Source organism: Aquarana catesbeiana, linkage group LG13 (assembly GCF_042186555.1).
Source record: "Aquarana catesbeiana isolate 2022-GZ linkage group LG13, ASM4218655v1, whole genome shotgun sequence".
NCBI classification, from domain to species: domain Eukaryota; kingdom Metazoa; phylum Chordata; class Amphibia; order Anura; family Ranidae; genus Aquarana; species Aquarana catesbeiana.
The window spans coordinates 230,816,596-230,842,645 of record NC_133336.1 but is presented as its reverse complement, the minus strand read 5'-3'; the positions used below and the strand labels follow the sequence as shown (position 1 = coordinate 230,842,645).

The 26,050-nt window shown below is 40.7% G+C and overlaps 1 protein-coding gene across 1 annotated transcript in view; it reads left to right on the top strand.

Annotated features, from left to right (window-relative positions):
- Window positions 1-24,477: 24,477 nt before the first annotated feature.
- Window positions 24,478-26,050, top strand: part of LOC141116703 (Fc receptor-like protein 5) — a 72,636-nt gene continuing 71,063 nt past the window's right edge. The window contains exons 1-2 of the mRNA XM_073609094.1: window positions 24,478-24,551; window positions 24,681-24,709. Of these exons, the coding sequence (XP_073465195.1) occupies window positions 24,478-24,551; window positions 24,681-24,709 (103 nt within the window). The remainder of the gene's footprint in view (window positions 24,552-24,680; window positions 24,710-26,050) is intronic.

Below are 26,050 nucleotides of genomic sequence, written 5' to 3'. Positions count from 1 at the left end.
ATTTCCCTTTATGTCATGGCGGAGTCAATAATGAGTCATAAAGGAGAGGCCCATAATGTGAAGATACTGGGCAGAGAAATTATTGCAAAAGCTTTTCATAGTAAAAAATTCAGTTAAATATAAAGTTGAAATGTATCTTTTTAATGGTTTGCCAACAAATGGATTTGTAAGATTGGTCAGCAAGTCTTGTAATTTATGCTCCTCTTGAGCAAGTGACACACTTATCTCCCAGTTCAGCTTCATTGCTTCCTGTGTCACCTGTCCTCCTATTATTGGAATAAGTTGGAACATATTACTGGGAAATTAAACAGCATCATTGCTTCTGTCCAATCAGAAAGAAGCTAATCCAGATCCTTCATGCACATTCAGAATTTTTAATAGTTAAAAATTGCACAAATAAGGTTTTTTTCTTATTTAAAAATCACATGACTTCCATCACTGGTTCCCTCTTCAGATTACATGATGCAGAATATTATACGCCTGGTGATCTCTGGATTTGTATTATCTGCTGCCGTATGTGTTACCTACTTTCACAACAAGTGGTAGAGAAGAAGAACATCTAGGAATCTGAGGACCGCAATGAAACATCTAAGTGAACATGGAAAAGGTCTTGGCTGAATTCCAAGGAACTTCATCTTTTTAAAATAAACTTATATTGACAAAAAACTTGATCTGATTAATCTGAAAAAACTATGAGTAATTAAACTAATGTGCTTATAAACTGAATACAGTGAGCCTTGGAAGTAGAAGTGGTCACTGAGTTCACACATTGAGGAGAGAATAACAGGAAGGAAATAAAGTGTTTTTCTTAAAATAAAAACTGAGAAAAGACTAAAAAACATATGTCATACTTTACTGATCACGTTGTTTATTCTAAGTTCTGAAAACTAAAGAAGATGTGAAGTGGGTTTTGTATGTATTAGTGCAGATTTTCTAAAACTTGGGAGTACAAAATCTGGTGCAGTTGTGCATAGTAGCCAATCAGCTTCTAACTTCAGCTTGTTCAATTAAACTTTGTAAAAATAAAAGGGAAGATGCTCCAGATTCTGAACTTTCTACTTTTAGTAAATCAGCCCTATTGCCTTGTTTTATTAATGGTCAGGTAATGTAGAATTATTATATGTTAACATTTTATATTCTTATTTTTAGCCAGCAGAAAACATTGTAGGCTAATTTTCATGTTTCTTACCTCGTTTTGTAAAAAGCTTGTAGACATGTACCTACATTATACTGTATTATGTTATGCCTGTTACTGTATTTTGCTTTTTTAAGTTTCTGGTTGGCGCATGCAAGGGTTAATGTATGACATGTCTTCCCCTCTATGTGTGTGGCACCTCCCTTCTTCAGGGTCTATATATAAAAGGGTAACTGGCCTGGTGGTGCAGTTTGGTGTGGAAGACCAGAATCATACAGTAAGGATCTGTGCATTATGTAAACCATTCTACCGGCAGCATCACACTTTAATGTGACCTGTTTTTGGGCACCCATGTTAATGGATTTTATATATCAGAAGTTTCCTAATTTTAAGGTATAGGAAGCACCACTATAGAAACAGCACAGCCAAATCAATGTGCGGTTGAATGTAGTGTAAATGGAAATCATTTATGTAAAGGAACTATTCTGTAATAATGTGCAACCTTAACTGTATTCTGTAAATCAATCCAGTAAACTGAGTTCTTGTTCAAAGAAGAATTTGCCTCCTGTTGTTTACTTGAGGTGGGGAGAAGGACATTAAAGTGATGTATAGTCATGCAGGACTGTCTTTAAGGCGAGCAAAAGGGGCAGCTGCCCTGGGCCCAGTCACTGTTGTGGGGCCTGAATCAGCTGCCCAATACTTTCCAATTCCCCTGGTTAACATTCCCTTGTCCTGTGAAGTCTTAATCCCCTGCTGTGGATTTCTCAGTGTGAAGTGCTGTCACTTATGCTGCCCAGCTCTGCCCTATTGCAGTGTACAGAGGACTCATGTGCAGACAATATCAGCATTCACATTTAAATAACAGGCGTTAATATGTAAATCGAGAAGGCATTGATATGGAAATAGTGGTGGTATTCATATGTATATGACACCCCCCTGAGGTCCCATCCACCATCACCTCTGCTGAATGCTGCCCAGTGCCCACTGCCCACAACTGTGGTCATCACTGAGTCATCAGCTTGTTCTGTAAAGGTAAGCAAAGTGGAGGGGGGTTGGTGTAGGGTGTGCAGAGGTAGGCAGAAAAGGAATTACAGTTTGGGGTGCACAGGTGAGCAAGGAGGGGATGTACAGAGGTAAGGACGGTGGGTGCAAAGAAGAGCTAGGGAAGCTTGTAGAGCTAAGGTGGGGGGGGGGGTGAAGTAGAGAGGATGGGGGAGATTTGGGGTCTAGGAGTTATCAGGGGGATTTAGGATGCAAAGTTGTACTGATGGGGTGGATAAAAATGGGCGTTGCGTGTAGGACAGACTATTTTTTCAAGGGGTTGCTCTATGCTCTTCGGATGCAGAAAACATTGGTTGTCAGTTTAAATTCTTCATTACTGTGGTGGTCAGTGTAAATTCTTCATTACATTGGTGGTCAGTGCAAATTCCCCATTACATTGGTGGTCAATGTAAATCTTTCCATTACATTGAGGCTTGGTATAGAATCCTTTCATTCACGCTAGTGTTCAGTGTGAATGCCCCCCTTACATTAGTGGCCAGTGTAATACCCTACTTGCATTGGGATAAAATCTTAGGAACAGAGAACATCAAGGAGAGATGGGTTCACTTTAAGAGTATATTAAATAAGGGCATTAGCCAGTACATCCCATTGGGTAATAAAATTAAAAGAGCAAACAAAAGTCCTGGATGGCTTAACGGCAATGTAAAAATGCATATAAAAGCAAAAGAGAAGGCCTTCAGAAAATCAAGGTTGAGGGGTCATCATCAGCATTCAAACTTTATAAAGAATGCAACAAGAAATTTAACGTTGCAATTAGGGCAGCTAAGATAGAACACGAAAGACACATAGCGGAGGAGAGCAAACAAAATCCCAAGAAATTCTTTAAGTATGTAAACAGTAAAAAAGGGAGGACAGACCATATTGGCCCCATAAAGAATGAGGAAGGACATCTGGTTACAAAGGATGGGGAGATGACAAAGGTATTGAATTCATTCTTCTCCTCAGTCTTCACGAGGGAATCTGGGCGCTTCAGTAACCAAAACTGCAGTGTTTATCCTCATGACACATCACAGGAAGCACCCTCATGGCTAACAGAGGACAGAATTAGAATTAGACTTTGGAAACTTAACATTATTAAATCACCAGGACCGGATGGCTTGCACTCAAGGGTACTTAGGGAACTCAGTCAAGTAATTGCCAGACAATTGCTCCTAATTTTTACTGACAGTCAACTGACTGGAATGGTACCAGTGGATTGGAGAAACGCCAATGTAGCACCAATATTTAAAAAGGGCCCAAAATACATCCCTGGGAATTATAGACCAGTTAGCCTAACATCAATAGTATGCAAGCTCTTGGAGGGGATGACAAGGGACTATATACAAGTTTTTAGTCATGAAAACTGTATCATTGGCAGTAATCAGCATGAAAGCATCAAATCAGCTTGCCAAACCAATCTATTAACCTTCTATGAGGGGGTGAGTTGCCATCCAGATAAAGGAAGGCCCGTAGACGTGGTGTATCTGGATTTTGAAAAAGCAGTTGACACAGTTCCCCATAAACGTTTACTGTACAAAACAAGGTTCATTGGCATGGTGAGTACATGGATTGAAAACTAGCTACAAGGGTGAGTTCAAGGGGTGGTGATAAATAGGGAATACTCTGAATGGTCAGGGGTGGGTAGTGGGGTCCCACAGGGTTCTGTGCTGGGACCAATCCTCTTTAATTTGTTCATCAATGACCTGGAGGATGGGGTAAACAGTTCAATCTCTGTATTTGCAAATGATATTAAGCTAAGCAGGGCAATAACTTCTCTGCAGGATGTGGATACCTTGCAAGAAGATTTGAACAAATGAATGGAGTGGGCAACTACATGGCAAAAGGTTTAATGTAGAAAAATTTAAAATAATGCACTTGGGTGGCAAAAATATGAATGCAATATATACACTAGGGGGAGAACCTCTGGGGGAATCTAGGATGGAAAAGGACCTGGGGGTCCTAGTAAATGAAAGGCTCAGCAATGGCATGCAATGCCAAGCTGCTGCTAACAAAGCAAACAGAATATTGGCATGCATTAAAAAAGGGATTGACTCCAGAGATTAAACGATAATTCTCCCACTCTACAAGACTTTGGTCCAACCGCACTTGGAGTATGCTGTCCAGTTCCGGGCACCAGTCCTCAGGAAGGATGTACTGGAAATAGAGTGAGTACAAAGAAGGGCAACAAAGCTAATAAGGGGTCTGGAGGACATTCGTTATAAAGAAAGGTTGCCAGCACTGAACTTATTCTTTCTGGAGAAGAGAGGCTTGAGAGGGGATATTATTTCAATTTACAAATACCATACTGGTGACCCCACAATAGGGATAAAACTTTTTCCTGGAACGGAGTTTAACAAGCCACGTGGTCACTCATTAAAATGAGAAGAAAAGAGGTTTAACCTTAAACTACATAGAGGGATCTTTACTGTAAGAGAAGTAAGGATGTGGAATTCCCTTCCACAGGCAGTGGTCTCAGCGGGGGGGGGGGGGGGGGGGGCATCGATAGTTTCAAAAAACATACAGGGATATACAATGTAATACTGACATATAATTAAACACACATAGGTTGGACTTGATGTACTTGTGTCTCTTTTGAACCTCACCTACTATGTAACTATGTAACATTGGTGGTCACTATCAATGCCTCTATTACATTAGTGGTAAGTGTAAATCCCCTCTACATTGGTGGCCAGTGTAAAAAACTCCTTTTTATATTAGTAGTTGGTAAAAAATCCTAACTTGCATTTGTGGTCAATGTCAAATCCTCCTTTACTTTGGTGGGCCATGTAGAAGCCCCCCTTGAATTAGTGTAAATTTCCAATTACATGTGGTGAGTGTAAATCCCCTTTACATTGGTGGTCAGTGTATTGGTCAGTAATATCTTTATTACATTAGTGGTCAGTCAAATTCCCCATTACATTGGTGGTCAGTGCAAGTTTCCCATTACATTGGTGGTCTGTGCAAATGTCCCATTACATTGGTGGGCAGTGTTAATTTCCCTTTGCAGTTTTCTGTCTATTGGTGGGTCCCCTCACCTTTGCAGTCCATGGTTTGCAGGCAGAGAGGAGATGATGTTCTGTGACCTTCAGCAACCAACCAGTGTGCCGTAAGGATTTGCTGTAACTTCTAGCAACCAATCAGTGAGCTGTAATGATTTGCTGTAACCACTAGCAAACAACAAGTATGTGATAATGATGCACAGTAACCTATAGCATCCAATCAGTGAGCAGTAATGATGTGCAATAACCTCTAGCAACCAATCAGTAAATAGTAGTGATCTGCTGTATTCTCTAACAACCAATCTGTGAGCAATAATGATGTGCAGTAACTGCTAGCAACCAATCAGTGAGTAGTAATGGTGTGCAGTAATCTCTTGTAACCAATCAGGAAGCAGAAATAATGTGCTGTTACCTTTAGCAACTAATCAGTGAGCCGTAATGTGTGCTGTAACCTCTAGCAACCAGTCAGTGAGCAGTAATACTACACTGTAACCTTTGACAACCAATCACAATCACTGCCTGATCTGATGCAGTAAACTGATTTGGAGTCTTGCTGCCTCAGAGCAGGTAGAGAGCGAAATTTCATGGGGAGTGGGGGACCCAAGAAAATGTTTACCCAGGGTCCAATCAATATTAAAGTATAACTAAAGGCAAAACTTTTTTTTTCATTTTGGATGAAGTAGAGATAGATTAGGACAACTGTTAGTTTTTATTGCTGTCTGTGTCCCCATTAGGAAAATTGTGCTGTTTACCATTGTCATTGAAAGTGAAAGTAAAAGAAAATCCCCACATTTTGGGTTGTCCCCAGAAAAGTAATAGAGGGGAAATCTTCCACTGAGGACACTAGTTTTGGTGGCCTGGGGGTCCCCAAGAAGGAAAAGCAACCTGCTGGCAGAGGGAGTGGTGACAGTGGCTGGTGATGATGGTTCTGGCAGTGAGAGGTAGCTTAGTACTTTATATATGTCACTTATTGGCAGTGGAAGTGATAGAGAAGAGTGCCAACTTCAATAAAACTTTGTGAATCTAAAAAACATAATGGTTGAACTAAGGGATTAAAAGCTAGAAGCCAATATTAATCTTAGCCAGACAAAAAAAAAGAAAAAAAAGCAATACATAAAAATGTAACCATGTAAATCTGTCACGGGGACCCTTCTTCCCCTGATTGTCCTACTGTTCCCCAGCAGCAGCCCTACAAGTGTTTGCGCCAAATGTCACTGTGACAGGAGACACTTTGGGTGTGGTTGTATTCCATTGTTCTGTTGTGTCTGTCGACCTTGGGAGAAAAGTATATTATGGGATGTATGTCTAGGTGGAGGGGGGGAATTACTTCAGCAGCCCCTCCCTGCTGATAAGACGTTTTACTGATGAGAAGTTTGAATACACCTGACCTATGTGTCTATTATTATTGGACAGTTTACCCCACCCTAAATCCAAGGGAGGGAGGGAGTGTCCCTGAGTTGTATATCTGTTGTTACATACTGTTATGGCTAGTGACTGGGTGGTCTAAAGGGTCTTGGATCGTGTGGTAAAGGACAGAGGAAGCATTTATTTGTACTTGCAATATATTTGCCTTATATAAATTATGTTTTATTCACTTGCTTGGTGCCTTTGAATTTGCTAAAAAATGTGACTACACCAGAAGAGCCAATAGCCTAGCTCAGCCCCCTCCCTCATTGCACAACCTAGCCCTCTCTCTTCTGGGAGTGTCAGTTACTGTCCATGCTGGCCCAGCTCCTCCAACCTTCACCTCTCTAGAAAACCTTTTAAGTAGCAGCTGGGAGATGTGTGAAGGGAAATAGTATTAAGTATTTATTTATTCTCATCAGTATATCTCCCCCAAAAGGGTGCTTGTTCCTATTCCTATCGGTGCATCTACCCCATAGGAGTTCCTGTGGGTTGTAACCTAAGTTTACAATTCTTACAGGTATATCTACCCCAAGGATTGCACCTATTTCTATTCTTATCGGTACATCTACCCCAGTAATCTAAGTTTACAATTCTTATCAGTACATCTACCCCAAAGGATTGCCTATAGGTTGTATCCTAAATGTATAATTTTTATTGGTAAATCTCCCCCAAAACAGCACCTGTTTCTATTCTTATTGTTACATCATCACTAATAGATTGCCCCTTGGGTGCGACCTGAGTTTACATATCTTATTGGTACATTTACCCCAGAGAAGTGCCTAATGGTGTCACCTGAGTCTACTATTCAGTAAGATAGGAATGGAATCCATACCTTGCCATAATGACAACACTGTACTCCAAACAAGTGTCCTTACCATCATGTAATCCAGCTAGACCATTAAACCTGTTTACAAGGCCAGCAGTACCCACCCTAAAATGTCATATGAGTTTTGTTTAGCAGATCATATCAGATAAGGCAGAACTGAGATCTTATTGGCTATCACAGATTATTTGTCTTTCTACATTCTCACAACATTGGTGTTAAGTCTGGTGAAATGTCCATAAATAACACCCATGAAGTGAGAAGACACTTATAACTTTTGCTTCTCAGGAAGACCGTCACAATTTTCAAGTCTCAACTACCATGTCTGTCTTTCTCGCCATTGTGTTTCTATGTAAGTAGAATGTTTTTTTTCTTTTTTTTTAATACTTAGTATTCTATTATTTTATTGTTAGTATCAAAGTATTGGTGTCTTTACTTTGAGATTGTGTGCAACATAAAATAACTCATTACTATGTACCTGTTAGAGGCTTGATGTAAAGCACATTTATTATAGTTTCATCTGTTGTGGACAAAGTATGATGACCCCTCTTCTTCTTCTTCTTCTTCTGCATCTTCCATCGTGTTCACCATCCAATGAGAAATACTTTACATCATGTTACAGTTGTTAATTAGTATCCATTCTCAGTAATGGTGGATTTCACATTATAGAAAGGAGCTACAGAAGGCATCTAAGCAGAGCATTTCTTGACTTGTGCTGTTATTATCATTGATTGTAAGCTGTGTTCCTGGTCTTGTCATGCAGGCTGGAAGGTTCACATTTAATCTAGATAAATCAGAACCAGGAATGTGATTTTCAGAAGAGCTTTGTTTTAGTTGTAAGAGTCAATGATGAAGATAGCTGGATGTCATCTCTTAGGAGAAAAGGGTAATGCTAGGGTTGGGTACCGGGGTACATGTCCTGGTTCTACTGCTGAGTGCCCCTTGTCTCATGTGATTCAAATATTGTCTTAAGTTATATCCTCTATCCAATTAGATCCCAGATTTGTATCTACCCGGGGTGGGTAGAGGGTCTGATCACTCCACTAGGGAGATAAATCAAGGTATTTAGTTTAGTAAAGAGGGATCTGGTGGATACATATTTCAGTTATGATGGCTGGTTGACTAAACCTGCAGAAGCAGGAATGGGAACGGTCTGGTTACTGATTGAAATTAGTTAATAAAAATGGTGGTGTTGGGGGTGCCTTGAGGCGACATAAGGCATAAAAGAAATGTTTTGATAAGGTGGTTATAATGGATGCATAAAAGAATCTGATTAGTAAATTAACTTGGGAAAATCTGGTGAGTCCAGAACTGACATTGAATAATATACCATAAACACATGAATACTACAAAAAAAAATATATATTTTTTTTACCTTTTTTTTACAATTTTGGTCTTTTTTCTGAGAATGCCAAGGGGAATATTAAAAAACGGAGAAAATGTCTTACATCAGCTACGAATAAGGAATATGATATCAAGCAACTAATCACGTGTAACACTGTAGGGGTTGTCTATATGCTGGAGTGTGGCTGTGGGCTCCAGTATATCGGTAGAACATCCAGACCCCTACTGTACATGTTAGACTTGCTGAGCATGTAAATAATATTAAAAAAGTCCTTAAATCCCACAATGTATCCAGACATTTCAAACTATTCCATCAACAGAATCTGAAAAGTTTGAGATTCTGGGGTATCGAAAAGGTTACTAAGCACTGGAGGGGAGGAAATTTTATCAGACAACTTAGTAAAAGGGAATCGTACTGGATATTTGAAACCAGAGTTCTTTGCCCTGAAGGGTTAAACGTGGATTTCGATACCAATTGTTTTATTTCTGATCGTTGAAATATGTATACTTGGGAGAACACTATGGCTGCGGATGACTTGCATTTGATATTTATATGGATTTTAGATTTAATTTCTTTGCTGAATAAAGTTTCGTATTTGCACATATCCTATGTGGAATGATGCACCTGATAGAGGAGATATTTGTTGTTATGTTTATTTTATAAATGTTAATGGTGCACATTGACCAGTTTCCATTTTGTCTACTTTGCATGGCAAGGGGACACCTCCGGAATTCACTTCCTGGTTCCTGTGATGCCGGCCATGGTGTGTTTATCATCTCCATGGTTACTTACCTAGGATAAAGCGTGGGTGCCCACGTCGTTTCCTCATCTGCTGATGAAGTCCCCGCCCATTGGGACGCAACGCGTCCAGAACGAGGATACGTCGTGACGTATCATCGCGCATCCTCTATGCATCGTTTTTACCGTTCGAGTTTGTAATCTTGCACTGGTTGAGTGCCATTTATGTGAGTGTTGATTTTATCCTCTTTTACAATAAATGGTTATCCATACGGAGAGCACTATTTTTTGCCATTTCTATTTTTATATGCACTGCACTGTCCGAGTATCCTGACCCAGTGTTCAGATGGTAGACTTTGTATGCTGAAACAAAGTCTCTGCATGCTGTATCACATCTATATGATCCTAAGGGAATGCCTATATTTGACCCTCTGTAATTAAAGGGTCCATTTCATCAGGTGAGAGGCCAGTCTGAATATTGGTGGTGGGCTCGTCTTTTCGGCACCCTTTCTCAGCGTGCTGGTTGATCATACACGTTTATTGGATTATCTATGGACTTTTATATGCTTTTATGAACTTTGAGATATCCGATCAATATTGAGCTTTGTATATACTGATCATTAGCGCTGCACCACCTGTTTGTATTGTCGTTTTAGGGATTTGATTTTTGACCCTGGTGTCCAGCTGCTGAATAATATTTATCATCATCGCGCTGATTTTACTTTATCTAAAGAAGGGGTTTGTATCATTAATTATAATTCTGTTAATAGATTTGCATTGCAATGGTAGAAGACTATTCAAAAACAGTGCGGGTTAGCTACAATTGCACACAACCGAGATTAAATTGCCATTACATTTACTTAAATGTTTCACACAAATGCTTGCTGGAAAGACCCGTAGTGCTTGGTTTTTAATTCGGGTCAAACTTAAATTGATCTGAAACCTCCAAAGTTCAAATTTGAGTACATTTTTAGGAATATATTTTTTTAAGTGCATTGAATGGAATGTGAGATGGTTTTTGATGGTTGCACTTGGAGAACTTCTAAATGAACTACTGTCACCCAAATGGAGGGAATACAGGAACAGTTGGGGGAGATCTTTGCAAGTTACATAACCTGATTAGATTGGCAGAAGAACTACTCTTAAATAATTTCTTTTTTTTTGATGGACAAGATTTTTTTTCTTTTACAAAGATATCTCCCTGTTGCTCATGTCTTTGTAATGGGGTCTGTTAGTTTTGTCAGAAAACTGTGGTGCCACTAGTTAATGTCAAGGTCCATACCTGAGGGCTTTTGCTCTAATGTTTAGATGACTTCCTGTGGCTTGTGTGTTCACATATAGGTCTGTTGGTGTTTAATGCCAATGCATCTATCTCCTGTCAAAGACAAGAAAAGAGAAGCCCCTTTCTATCAATAAACACATTTAAGTATTTTGGGGCTACATCTTCTTCAGTTCAAACAGATTGATGAAAACTTCATAATTGCCAAATCTATAAAAAAATTGTTTTGACTGAAGTTAAAGTAGATTTTTCCAGTGCTGATGTTGTCTGTAAGCAAAAAAAAAGTGCAGCCAAAAATGCACTGCCAGAAGTAAATTGTCACCAAGACCCTTCCAGGAAACTGTGGTGGCTCTGTAATACCACGTACAGCTTTAAAGCAGAAACTAAACACACCAATTTACAGTTTCCCCCGGCTTGAATAACTCTAATGCCCTGTACACACGGTCGGATTTTCCGACGGAAAATGTGTGATAGGACCTTGTTGTCGGAAATTCCGACCGTGTGTAGGCTCCATCACACATTTTCCATCGGATTTTCCGACACACAAAGTTTGAGAGCAGGCTATAACATTTTCAGAAAACAAAGTCCGTTGTCGGAAATTCTGATCATGTGTACACAAATCCGACGAACAAAAGTGCCACGCATGCTCAGAATAAATTAAGAGACGAAAGCTATTGGCTACTGCCCCGTTCATAGTCCCGACGTATGTGTTTTACGTCACCGCGTTCAGAATGATCAGATTTTCCGACAACTTTGTGTGACCGTGTGTATGCAAGACAAGTTTGAGCCAACATCCGTCGGAAAAAATCCTAGGATTTTGTCGTCGGAATTTCCGATCAATGTCCGACCGTGTGTACGGGGCATTACAGTTACTAGTCTGCACTGAATTGAACTGTCAAGCCATTAAATGACCAGGATCATAGCTGCATAGCTGGTAACCACAGATCGAGCAGAGACCAAGCTTGGCAGCATTGTAGTGGGTGGGAATTGACAATAATGTGCAAGGGGCTGCTTTATTGATGCAATGTCTATAATCTCCCTTGTTGCTTAAAGGAGTTGTATAGGTTTGGTTTTGTTTAAAAAAAAATAACAAACATGTCATACTTACCTCCACTGTGCAGTTCGTTTTGCACAGAGTGGCCCCGATCCTTGTCTTCTGGGGTCCCTCGGCGGCTGTCTGGGCTCCTCCCTGCAAGAGCTAATCCCCCTCGGGGAAGCGCTCCCAGGGGGGTTAGCTTGCGGGTGCTCCCATGTGATATCCCTTGGCCCCACCCTCCGGCGCGCCGCGTCATTGATTTGATTGACAGCCAATGAAGAGCCCACAGGAGCTGGGGGAAAGCAACGTGGGATCACGCCCACGGAGATTCGAGGCTCGGGTAAGTAAAGTGGGGGCACTGGGGGCCGGAGAGTGCAAGGTGTTTTTTCACCTTAATGCATAGGAAACTCCTTTAATTGCCACAGCTGTTATCTACACCTGGTTGTCTTTAGGTTTGGATAACTTGGTAGTCTGACTTGGGTTGATACTCATTTGCACACAAGTTACTGCATCCTGGCACTGAGGCATGCCAAAAATATACACTGAGCTGAGCATGTGCGTCTCATCATATCAGATGAAAATCTCTATCAGAACCTTATATGGAAGAAAGACACACGGGTGGTGGGTGTTACGAAAACTGGAGCATTCAGAATCTGGTGCAGCTGTGCATGGTAGTCAATCAGCTTTTAACTTCAGCTTGTTCAATTAACCATTTGCCGACAACGCTTTAGCCGAATGATGGCTACAGGGTGGCCGCCCAGTTCTGAGAAAGCGCATGTGATGTCCTCCTATGATCGTGCCCACCGAGCGGCTGCTGCGGCACATGGGTGGCACGCTCTGTGTTTGCAGTGTCCTCTGAACACTGCTGATCACAGATTAAGGTAAAGATCCAATCAGCGGCTCTTTACCATCCAATCAGCTGTGTCTAATCACAGAAACTGGTTATCGGAATTCCTTTCCTCATGCTGGCAGCATGAGGAGAAGAGAGCAGATCACCAGCTTGTGTAAAAAGGGGCGATACACTGATAATCAGGGAACTGATTATCAGTGTCCTGATTATCAGTGCAGTGCCAACAGTACCCACCAGTGCTGCCAATCTCTGCCCACCAGTGCTGCCAATCATTGTCAATCAGTGCCTCCTCATCAGTGTCACCTATCTATGCCACCGACCAGTGACCATCAGTGCCACCTATCAGTACCCACCAGTGCCACTCATTAGTGCCACCCATCAGTGTCGCCTATAAGTGCCCATCAGTGCAGTATCATCATTGCCCATGTTTGGCAATCATCAATGCCACCCATCATTGTCACCTATCAGTGCCACCCATCAGTGCCACCCATCAGTGTCACCTATCAGTGCCCATCAGTGCCTCCTCATCAATGCCCACCAGTGCCACCTCATCAGTGCCTATCAGTGCCCATCAATGCCAATCAGTGCCCATCAGTGCAGCCTATTAGTGGCCATCAGTGCAGCCTCATTAGCGTACATCAATGAAGAAGAAAAATTACCTGTCTGCAAAATTTTATAACAGACTATGAAAACTTTTTTTGTGCAAATTTTTGGTCTTCTTTTTGTTTATTTAGCAAAAAATAAAAACCTCAGTGGTGATTAAATACCACCAAAAGAAAGCTCTATTTGTGTGAAAAAATGATGAAAATTTCATGAGTAAAGTGTTGTATGACCGTTCAATTCTCATTCAAAGTGTGACAGAGCTGAAAGCTGAAAATTGGCCTGGACAGGGGGTAAAAGTGCTCGGTAGACAAGTCAATTAAGCTTTGACAATAAAACTTGTAAGCTTATTGGTTTCTATGCAGAGTTGTGCCAGATTTTGCACTGTCCAGTTTTAGCAAATTACCATCTAAGTCTATTTTACTATAAAAAAGCTTTTATGTTAGAAGATGGGGAAACAACACTTAGTTCTATTTTAAAAGAAAGAAACTTGTCAACTTTCAGCTATGTGTAAGCAAGACCAAAAATAAAAGTCCAAAAAAGACAAAAATATTATTGATACATCCAGTTTCTTTAATATGAAAAGTCTAGTTTTTAATGTGGAATTTTATAAAGAAAACAACACATTAAGTAAATCGGAAGTAACTTTTTTGTTTTGTATAGGGTAGGGAACCCTTCTTTGCCATCTGTGTCTCTTGGTGCTTTTGCCTCTGCTAAAAAAAAACGTGACTACTCCAGGAGAGCCAATAGACTAGCTCAACACTCTCCTTCATTGCACAACCTAGCCCTCTCTCTCCTGGATGTGTCGGTTACTGTCCATGCTGGCTCAGCTCCTTCAACCTTCATCTCTCTAGAAAACCTTTTATGTAGCAGCTGGTAGAGGAATGAAGGGAAATACTAATAAGTTTTTACTATGCTTATCAGTATATCTCCCCCGGAAGTATTCTTGTTTCCATACCTATCAGTACATCTACCCCATAGGAGTTCCTGTAGGTTGTAAACTAAGTTTACAATTCTTAGGGGTATAGCTACCCCAAATGTGCACCTGTTTATATTCTTATCGGTACATCTACCCCAAAGAATTGCCTATAGGTTGTATCCTAAATTTACAAATCCTATTGGCACATTTACCCCAAAACAGCACCTGTTTCTATTCTCATTGGTACGTTATCGCCAAAAGATTGCCCGTTGGGTGCAGCCTGAGTTTATTTTAGGTACTTATATAGCGCCGTCAATTTACGCAGCGCTTTACATATACATTGTATATTCACATCAGTCCCTACCCTCAAAGAGCTTACAATCTAAGGTCCCTATCTCACATTCATACATACTAGGGACAATTTAGACAGGATCCAATTAACCTTCCAGCATGTCTTTGGAGTGTGGGAGAAAACCCACGCAGGCACAGGGAGAACATACAAACTCCAGGCAGGTAGTGCCGTGGTTGGGATTTGAACCAACAACTCTTCTTACTGCTAGGCGAAAGGTCTACCCACTACACCCCTGTGCCGCTCGTAGTTTACAATTCTTATTGGTACATTTACCCCAGAGAAGTGCCTAATGGTGTCACCTGAGTCTACTATTCAGTGAGATAGGAATGGAATCCATAACTTGCCATAATGACAACACTGGACTCCGAGCAAGGTCCTTACTACCATGTAATCCAGCTACACCAGTAAATCTGGGTACAAGACCAGCAGTATCCATCCTAAAATATCATATGAGTTTTGTCTAGCATATCATATCAGATAAGGCAGAACTGAGATCTGGCTATCACAGATTATTTCTCTTTCTACATTCTCATGAGATTGGCTCTGACCCTGGTGAAATGTCTATAAATATCACTCTGGAAGTGAGAAGACGCTCATAACTTCTGCTTCTCAGAAAGACCGTCACAACTTCCAGGTGCCGCCTACTATGACTGTGATTCTTGCCATCGTGTTTCTATGTAAGTAGAATGGGTTTAACTCTTTTTTCATTCTTAGTTTTCTATTCTTTTATTCTGAGTATCAAAGTATCGCTGCCTTTCCTTTGATATCGTGTATAACATAAAACAACTCATTATTAATATGAACCTGTTAGAGGCTCGATGTAAAGCACACTCATTATATTTGCATCTGTTGTGGACAAAGTATGATGACCCCTTCTCTTCTTCTTCTTCCATCATATTTGCCATCCAATGGGCACTGTATGAGCTGTCTAGTTCCATGAGAAATCCTGTACATCATGTTACAGTTGTTAATGAGTATCCATTCTCAGTGATGGTGGATTGCACATTATAGAATGGAGCTACAGAAGGCATCTAAGCAGAGCATTTCTTGACTGGCGATGTTATTGTCATTGATTGTAAGCTGTGTTCATGGTCTTGTCACACAGGCTGGAAGGGTCACATTAATCTAGATAAGTCAAAACCAGGAATTTGATGTTCAGAAGAGCTTTGTTTTAATTGCAAGATTCAATGATGGATGTCATCTCTAAGGAGAAAAATTTAGTCAAAGGCTGGGGAAATGCTAGGGTTGGGTACCGGGGTATATATCCTGATTCTACTGCTGAGTGCTCCTTGTCTCATGTGATTAGGATATTTTCTTAAGTTATATCCTCTATCCAATTAGATCCCAGAACTGTATTTCCACCCGACTTATACAGCTCAGGGTGGGTAGAGTCTGATCACTTCATGAGGGAGTTAAATAAAGGTGTATAGTTTAGTAAAGGGGGATCTGGTGGATACATAATTCAGTTCTGATGGCTGGTTGGAATGGGAACGTTCTGGTTACTGATTAAAATAACATAAAAGTGGGGATGGGGGTGGCTACATAAGGCTTAATAGAAGTGTCTTGGTAAGGTGGTTATGATGGATGCATAGAAGGATCTGATGGATAAATGAACTTGTCCATTCATTGTGTAAGGGGGCTTATGGGGTGAATATAAGGACAATTGATGGCTACACATTGGAGGAGTGGTAACGTTAAGTCTGGTTGCCTAACCCGACCTCTCCAAACCATAGCTTGTCACATAAGTGAGAGAGTCAGTTCCAATCATCTTCTGGTGATCTGAAAATGTATAATTTCTACCTCAAAATGAAAGGAAGAAAAATGATTGGAATGCATTAGATATGCATTAATGACATGTATTGTACATAACATTTTCTAAAAAGTTAATTGTCTATTTTCAGCTTCGAACGTGGGCAAATTTGGTGAGTACAGAGCTGACATTGAATAATATACCATAAACACATGAACACTACAAAAAAAATGTTCTAGCTTTTTCTTTTTTTACAATTTTGGGGATTGGATCTTTGATTATAATTCTGTTAATAGCTTTGCATTAATGCAATGGTAGAAGACTATTCAAAAACAGTGCAGGCTAGCTACATTTAAACACAACCAAGATTAAATAATCATTACATTTATTCAAATTCGAATATTTCAAATTAAAATTTGAACTCGGGTCAAACTTAAATTGTTCGGAAACATCCAAAGTTCAAATTTGAGTACATTTTTAAGAATTTTTTTTTAATGCATTGAAGTGAATGTGAGATGGTTTCTGATGGTTGCACTTGGCCCTTTGGAGAACTTCTAAATGAACTACTGTCACCCAAATGGAGGGAATACGGGAACAGTTGGGGGAGATCTTTGCAAAGTACATGACCTGATTAGTCCGACAGAACTAGCCTTAAATAATTCCTTTTTTTTTTTTTTTGATGGACAAGAATTTTTTTTTTCCTTTTACAATGATATCTCCCTGTGGCTCGTGTCTTTGTATTTGGGCCTGTTAGTGTTGTTATAAAACTGTGGTGCCACTGTTGTAATGTTTAGAAGCCTTCTTGTGGCTTGTGTGGTCACATTTAGATCTGTTGATGTTTAATGGCAGTGCATCAATCTCATGTCAAAGACAAGAAAAAAGCCCCTTTCTATCAATAAACACATTAAAGTATTTTGGGGCTACAACTTCTTCAGGTCAAAGCAGATTGATGAAAACACATCATTGCCAAATCTATAAAAAATTAGTTTTGACTGAAATTAACCTCCCTAGCGGTATTCCTGAATGTGGTTCGGGGTTCATTTTCACTACCAAAAGCGGTAACCCCCCGAGCCACACTCGGGATTACAGCTCATGATCCATGTACAGGTACTTACCTTGTCCCAAGGATCCTGCAATGTCCTTCAGCTATATCCTCCGGCTGTGTACTCCGCCCAATGTATTACTGTTCCGGCTCCGTTCCCTGCAAGCGTTGCAAAGCTTTGAGGTCGGAGCCCAGCAGCAAATTAAAAAAAGTACAAAATACATAACACACAGAATACACTGTATTTTGTAGATTCAATTACTGTATCAAATCATTTCATCTCCCTTTTTTCCCTAATGCTTTGTCCAATGCCCTGCCTGCACTTTTATATCATATATACTATTCTTTCTGCGTGGAAACTTGAAAATGTCCGCAGCAACCAAAAAGCATTACTTTACGTCAAAAGTGGTTTTAGACCAGCTAGAAAACAGTGATAGTAAATAAGAATCACTTGCAGAATTGAGCGATAGTGATCCGTGGGGAAATTTGTCATGAGACACTGAAAGTGTCTTTCAGTGTTTTTGATTTGATTAAATTATTGAATACAATTTATTATTATTATATTATTATTTTTATAATTATTTATAGTTATTTATTTTATTATAATTTATGATGTTGTGTTTCAAACTTTATCATACCTGGGATGTCTACTAGACTTTTGTTTAGACAGAATTAAGTGAGTTATTCCTAAGAATTACAGGTCTACAATATTAAACGCCAAATTTCCATGCAAAACAATGTACCGCTTGTACATTAAAAAAATCAGACATAATCAGACTGCCAGGGAGATTAAAGTAGATTTTTCTAGTGCTGATGCAGTCAAACATACACTGCGAGAAGTACATTGTCACCAAGACAGTTCCAGGAAATTGGTGGCTCTGTGACATCATGTACAGCTTTAAAGCAGAACTAACCCCACCAATTTACAGTTTCCGATGGCTTGAATAATAACTCTTATGCCCTGTACACACGATCGGACATTGATTGGACATTCCGACAACAAAATCCTCTGGATTTATTTCCCACGGATGTTGGCTCAAACTTGTCTTGCATACACACGGTCACACAAAGTTGGTCGGAAATTCCGAACGTCAGGAACGCGGTGACAAACAGCACGTACGGCAAGCCGAGAAAAATGAACTTCAATAGCCAGTGTGGCTCTTCTGCTTGATTCTGAGCATGCTTGGCACTTTGTGCGTCGGAATTTTCTACACACGATCGGAGTTTACGCTATCGTAGCTTGTTGTCGGAAAATTTTAGATCCAGCTCCCAAACTTTGTGTGTTAGAAATTCCGATGGAAAAAGTCCGATGGAGCCTACACACGGTCAGGATTTCCGACAACTAGCTCCGATCGCACATTTTCGGTCGGAAAGTCAGATCGTGTGTACAGGGCATTACAGTTACTAGTCTGATTATGTTTGCTCTCAGCAGAACTGTCAAGCCATCAAATGATCAGAATCATAGCTGCATAGCTGGTAACTGCAGATCAAGCAGAGATCAAAATAGCAGCTGTAAAGAATAGGAGAGTTTAGTTCCTCTTTATAGCTTCCCCCAAACCTGTAACTGATTTACAATTCTTCAGTGAACTGACATTTAACCCATTATGTAAAGACATGGCTGGTGTCAATGTAAAGTGGACCCACATTGTGGTGGTTGGGAATTGATCATAATGTGCAAGGGGCTGCTTTATCTATGCAATGTCCATAATCTCCCTTGTCACTCCATTGCCACAGCTGTCATCTACACCTGGTTGTCATCAGGTTTGGCTAACTTGGTAGGCTGACTTGGGTTGATACTCACGTGCACACGAGTTACTGCACCCTGGCACTGAGGCATGCCAAGAATATACACCGAGCTGAGCATGTGCGTCTCATCTTCCAATCAGAAGACAATTTCTATCAGAACCTTATATGGAAGAAAAGACACAAGGTGGAGGGGACGTGATTTCCAAAAACTGGAGCACTTAGAATCTGGTGCAGCTGTGCATTGTAGCCAATCAGCTTCTAACTTCAGCTTGTTCATTTAACCATTTGCCGACCATGCTATAGCTGAACGATGGCTACAGCGTGGCCGGACAGTTCTGGGAGGGCATCATATGATGTCCTCCCATGATCACGCTTGCTATGCACCCACACTGCTTTTCACAGATTGAGGTAAAGGGCCAATCAGTGGCTCTTTACCACGTGATCAGCTGTGTCCAATCACAGCTGATCACAACGTAAACAGAAGCCGGATATTGGCACTCCTTTCCCTCATGGTGACAGCATGAGGAGAGGAGAGCCGATAACCAGGTTGTGTAAAAGGGATATCTACACTGATTATCAGTGTCCTGATTATCAGTGCAGTCCCAACAGTGCCCATCAGTGCTGCCTGCCAATGCCCATCAGTGCTGCCTGCCAGTGCCCATCAGTGTCGTCTACCAGTGTCCATCAGTGCTATCTATCAGTGCCGCCTATCAGTGGTCATGAGTGCTGCCTATCATTGCCTATCAGTGCCTTTCAGTGCTGCCTATCAGTGCCCATCAGTGCCACATATCAGTGCCCATCAGTACCACCCATCAGTGCCCATAAATGCCACCTCACAGTGAAGCCTCATCAATGCCTCCTCATCAGTGTCCAACAGTACAACCTATCAGTGTCCATCAATGCCGATCAGTGCCGCCTCATCAGTGCAGGAGAAAATTACAAACTATAAAACTTTTTTTTTTCAAAATGTTCAGTCTTTTTTCTTTTATTTAGCAAAAAATAAAAAACCCAGTGGTGATTAAATACCACTAAAAGGAAACTCTATTTGTGTGGAAAAAATAACAATTTCATATGGGTACAGTGTTACATGACATCGCAATTGTCATTCAAAGTGCGACAGCTGAAAATTGGCCTAGGCAGGAAGGGTGTAAAAGTGCCCAGTAGGCAAGTGGTTAAGCTTTGACAATAAAAGCGGAAAGCTGATTGATTTCTATGCAGAGCTGCACCAGATTTCACACACTCCAGTTTTAGTAAATTAGCACTAAGTTGATTTTGCTATAAAAAGCCTTTCTGTAAGACAATTGGTATACAACATTTTATTTTTTAATACTTTAAAAGAAAGAAACTTGTCAAATTTCAGCTATGTGTAAGCAAGACAAAAATAAACATCCAAAAAAGACAAAAACATTAATGAAACATCCAGTTTTTATAATGAAACGTCTAGTTTTTCATGTGGAATTTTATAAAGAAAACAACACAATAAAGAAAATCGGAAGTAACTTTTATGTTTTGTATAGGGCTGGGAACCCCCAATATTTTTTTTATAAGTTAGGGAACCCCTTTCTTTTTTTTTTTTATTCGGTAGGGAACCCCTATCTTTTTTGTTTTGTATAGGCCAGGGAACTCCTATCTTTTTTGTTTTGTATAGGACAGGGAACTTCTATCTTTTTTGTTTTGTATAGGGCAGGGAGCCCCTATCTTTTTTGTTTTGTATAGGACAGGGAACTCCTATCTTTTTTGTTTTCTATAGGGCAGGGAACCTCAATCTTTTTTGTTTTTGCCATCTGTGTCTCTTTGGAAAGATTTCACTTTCCTTCCTGTAGACATATCTGGCAGTTCGCTTATCTTCCCTTCCTAGTAAGAACCTGGAAGAAATGTGTAAAATGTCACTTCCAGTTTTTTTTTTTTCACATTCAAGTTACTGATATGATGATCTGCACTGCATTAGCTGTAATGGAGGGCAATTTAGACATCAGGAGGTCTAATAAACTCCTAATGTCCCAAGAAAGAGAGCCTGTTGCCCCACAATAATATCACATAGGGGCCTTTTGTCCTCTATGTGATAAAAAATAAAGTTTAGTGTAAATAAATAGATACACCCAAGCACTTAACACCCCCAAAATTGTAACCACCACATACACACAATTATATGTAAATCTGTTGGTTGCGCCAATGCACATAAATGTTGATTGCACTACACATGTTACATATCAAAAGTGCATGCTGGAGTGAGACTCTAAACCAGGCTTGTCCAACCTTCGGCCTACGGGCCACATGTGGCCCAAGACGGCTATGAGTGCAGCCCAACACAAAATTGTAAACTTAGTTAAAAATGTTGATTTTTTTGGTATTGTTTGTAAAAATGCATTTACACCGAGGGAACACATACAGGAAAAGAAAAAATTGAATGTCTCTTTACTGGACTTTTATAAGTTTTATCTTCCCAAAGAAAAATCTCACACTTTTCACAATCTCGCCTTATTCTTATCATCAAGTTTTTGCAGCAATGATTTTTGTGAGCGACTATTTTCAAAGATGAAGCACATGAAGGGAAAAATTAGAACCAAAATATCTGATGAGTACTTTGAGATTTCACTGAGAATTTCTACTCCATCCATCCAACCAGATATTGATGCGTTAGTTTATCAAAAACAGTGTCAAATATTGCACTCGTGTTATGTTGCCCTCTTACTTTTATAATAAAAAAAAAAAATACTTGCTGCATGGCAACCCTTGATAAAGACCACCTTAGTATATTTGAGAATTTATGGAGACCATGGATTGATTGTCTGCCGCCAGGCTTTGAAGAACGGGTACTTCTGCCATGGTAGAAGGAACAAAAACCAGTGCCCTATTCAGAACCCCAATGGGGGGGGTAGCTCTACATCCGGGGACTCCTCTCTCTTTCCCTATATTTCTAGCGATGTTACCAGGCCTTAATTCAGTAGATGGATAACTAGGATACCCTACTCATGAGGGACTGTTGAATGTTTATTTTTGTTCAGATTGACTATATGTACCTAAACTGTTCTTCTCTCTAAGATGGGGAAAAAATCATAGTCATATTGCTTTGAATTTTGTAACACAGATTCTCAACAGATGGGCCATGAACAGTATTTTCTCCCTACACCTGATATATACAGTACTCACAAAAGTGAGTACACCCCTCACATTTTTGTAAATATTTTACTATATAATTTCATGTGACAACACTGAAGAAATGACACTTTGCTACAATGTAAAGTAGTGAGTGTACAGCTTGTATAACAGTGTAAATTTGCTGTCCCCTCAAAATAACTCAACACACGGCCATTAATGTCTAAACCGCTGGCAACAAAAGTGAGTACACCCCTAAGGGAAAATGTCCAAATTGGGCCCAACTAGCCATTTTCCTTCCCCAGTGTCATGTGACTCATTAGTGTCACAATGTCTCAGGTGTGAATGGGGAGCAGGTGTGTTAAATTTGGTGTTATCGCTCTCACTCTCTCATATTGGTCACTGGAGGTTCAACATGGCACCTCATGGCAAATAACTATCTGAGGATCTGAAAAAAGAATTGTTGCTCTACATAAAGATAGCCTAGGCTATAAGAAGATTGCCAAGACCCTGAAACTGAGCTGCAGCACGGTGGCCAAGACCATATAGTGGTTCAACAGGACAGGTTCCACTCAGAAAAGGCCTCGCTATGGTCGACCCAAGAAGTTGAGTGCACGTGATCAGCGTCATATCCAGAGGTTGTCTTTGGGAAATAGACGTATGAGTGCTGCCAGCATTGCTGCAGAGGTTGAAGGGGTGGGGGGGGGGTCAGCCTGTCAGTGCTCAGACCATAAGCCGCACACTGCATCAAATTGGTCTGCATGACTGTCATCCCAGAAGGAAGCCTCTTCTAAAGATGATGCACAAGAAAACCCGCAAAAAGTTTGCTGAAGACAAGCAGACTAAGAACATGGATTACTGGAACCATGTCCTGTGGTCTGATGAGACCAAGATAAACTTATTTGGCTCAGATGGTGTCAAGCATGTGTGGCGGCAACCAGGTGAGGAGTTCAAAGACAAGTGTGTCTTGCCTACAGTTAAGCATGGTGGTGGGAGTGTCATGGTCTGGGGCTGCATGAGTGCTGTTGGCATTGGGGAGCTACAGATCATTGAGGGAACCATGAATGCCAACATGTACTGTGACAAACTGAAGCAGAGAATGATCCCCTCCCTTCGGAGACTGGGCCGCAGGGCAGTATTCCAACATGATAACGACCCCAAACACACTTTCAAGACGACCGCTGCCTTGCTAAAGAAGCTGAGGGTAAAGGTGATGGACTGGCCAAGCATGTCTCCAGACCCAAACCCTATTGAGCATCTGTGGGGCATCCTCAAATGGAAGGTGGAGGAGAGCAAAGGTCTTCAACATCTGCCAGCTCTGTGATGTCGTCATGGAGGAGTGGAAAAGGACTCCAGTGGCAACCTGTGAAGCTCTAGTGAACTCCATGCCCAAGAGGGTTAAGGCAGTGTTGGAAAATAATGGTGGCCACCCAAAATATTGACACTTTGGGCCCAATTTGGACATTTTCACTTAGGGGTGTACTCACTTTTGTTACCAGCGGTTTAGACATTAATGGCTGTGTGTTGAGTTATTTTGAGGGGACAGAAAATTTACACTGTTATACAAGCTGTACACTCACTACTTTACATTGTAGCAAAGTGTCATTTCTTCAGTGTTGTCACATGAAAAGATATAATAAAATATTTACAAAAATGTGAGGGGTGTGCTCACTTTTGTAAGATACTGTACCTATCTTAACACAATGGTCTTCCTTTATATAATGTATGTTATGCTATTTGTTATGTGTTACTCTCACGCTATCACTCTATGTGTGGGGTAAAAAATGTATAGCAAGCCTGCCGCCTTCACTTAAATAGGTTATCCTTGACTATTCATAAATACCGTAAATTGTTAGAGACTGAGTAGTGAGGCGCTGACAGTTAACTCAATCTAACCAATATGTGACATGAACTCTTGTGGTAGGTAAAACCTAGTTAATCACTCCTAATAGATAACCATCAAAATAAATATAAATATAAAGTGACTTCAGTGCATAAACCAATTGAACATTACTGGGTGTGACCTCAAGGCTAAAAGCAATCACTCTGTGATGCCCCTGATCATCCAGCGATCGCCACACTCTTCACACTGTGTTAAATTAGCAGCAATAGAAAATAGGTGTATAAACATGCAATATAAATAATGATCCAAAACATGTAATAAAGGTGATCCTGGTGCATAAATAATAACTTGTGTCTCAAGGCTGGACACCTAACACACAAATCGAAACAACAAATTAATGGTGCATGTCTATTGATACAAGTCCTTATATAAAAAATCCTTTTTGTGAGGTAGTGCACAATATCCCTACACCCTTAATGGTGATTATTAATAATATAGGTGACAGTCTTGCTCCCACATCACCTCCGTGCTCTCTAGCCTCTTACCTCAGGTAAGTATTAAATCAGCATAGCCTTTGGTTCCTTGAACAGTGTACTGGTGTGTAGTCACCTCTTGGGGTACTCTATAGTTGTTTCCAATGATCTGCTCTCACATATGTTGTGTCTCTGTTTTCTCCCAGGGGGTTCCCTCTAATGTCCTCTCAAAGAGGTACATGCAGTGGGGACGGAAAATATTCAGACCCCCTTAAATTTTTCACTCTTTGTTATATTGTAACCATTTGCTAAAAACATTTAAGTTAATTATTTTCCTCATTAATGTACACACAGCACCCCATATTGACAGAAAAACACAGAATTGTTGACTTTTTGCAGATTTATTAAAAAAGAAAAACTGAAATATCACATGGTCCTAAGTATTCGAACCCTTTGCTGTGACACTCAAATATTTAACTCAGGTGCTGTCCATTTCTTCTGGTCCTCCTTGAGATAGTTCTACACCTTCATTTGAGTCCAACTGTGTTTGATTATACTGATTGGACTTGATTAGGAAAGCCACACACCTGTCTATATAAGACATTACAGCTCACAGTGCATGTCAGAGCAAATGAGAATCATGAGGTCAAAGGAACTGCCTGAAGAGCTCAGAGACAGAATTGTGGCAAGGCACAGATCTGGCCAAGGTTACAAAAAAATTCTGCTGCACTTAAGGTTCCTAAGAGCACAGTGGCCTCCATAATCCTTAAATGTAAGACATTTGGGACAACCAGAACCCTTCCTAGAACTGGCCGTCCGGCCAAACTGAGCTATCGGGGGAGAAGAGCCTTGGTGAAAGAGGTAAAGAAGAACCCAAAGATCACAGTGGCTAAGCCCCAGAGATGCAGTCGGGAGATGGGAGAAAGTTGTAGAAAGTCAACCATCACTGCAGCCCTCCACCAGTCGGGGCCTTATGGCAGAGTGGCCCGATGGAATCCTCTCCTCAGTGCAAGACACATGAAAACCTGTATGGAGTTTGCTAAAAAACACCCGAAGGACTCCAAGATGGTGAGAAATAAGATTCTCTAGTCTCATGAGACCAAGATAGAACTTTTTGGCCTTAATTCTAAGCGGTATGTGTGGAGAAAATAAGGCGCTGCTCATCACCTGTCCAATACAGTCCCAACAGTGAAGCATGGTGGTGGCAGCATCATGCTGTGGGGGTGTTTTTCAGCTGCAGGGACAGGACGACTGCTTGCAATTGAGGGAAAGATAAATGCGGCCAAGAACAGGGATATCCTGGACGAAAACCTTCTCCAGAGTGCTCAGGACCTTAGACTGGGCCAAAGGTTTACCTTCCAACAAAACAATGACCCTAAGCACACAGCTAAAATAACGAAGGAGTGGCTTCACAACAACTCCGTGACTGTTCTTGAATGGCCCAGCCAGAGCCCTGACTTAAACCAATTGAGCATCTCTGGAGAGACCTAAAAATTGCTGTTCACCAACGTTTACCATCCAACCTGACAAAACTGGAGAGGATCTGCAAGGAGGAATGGCAGAGGATCCCCAAATC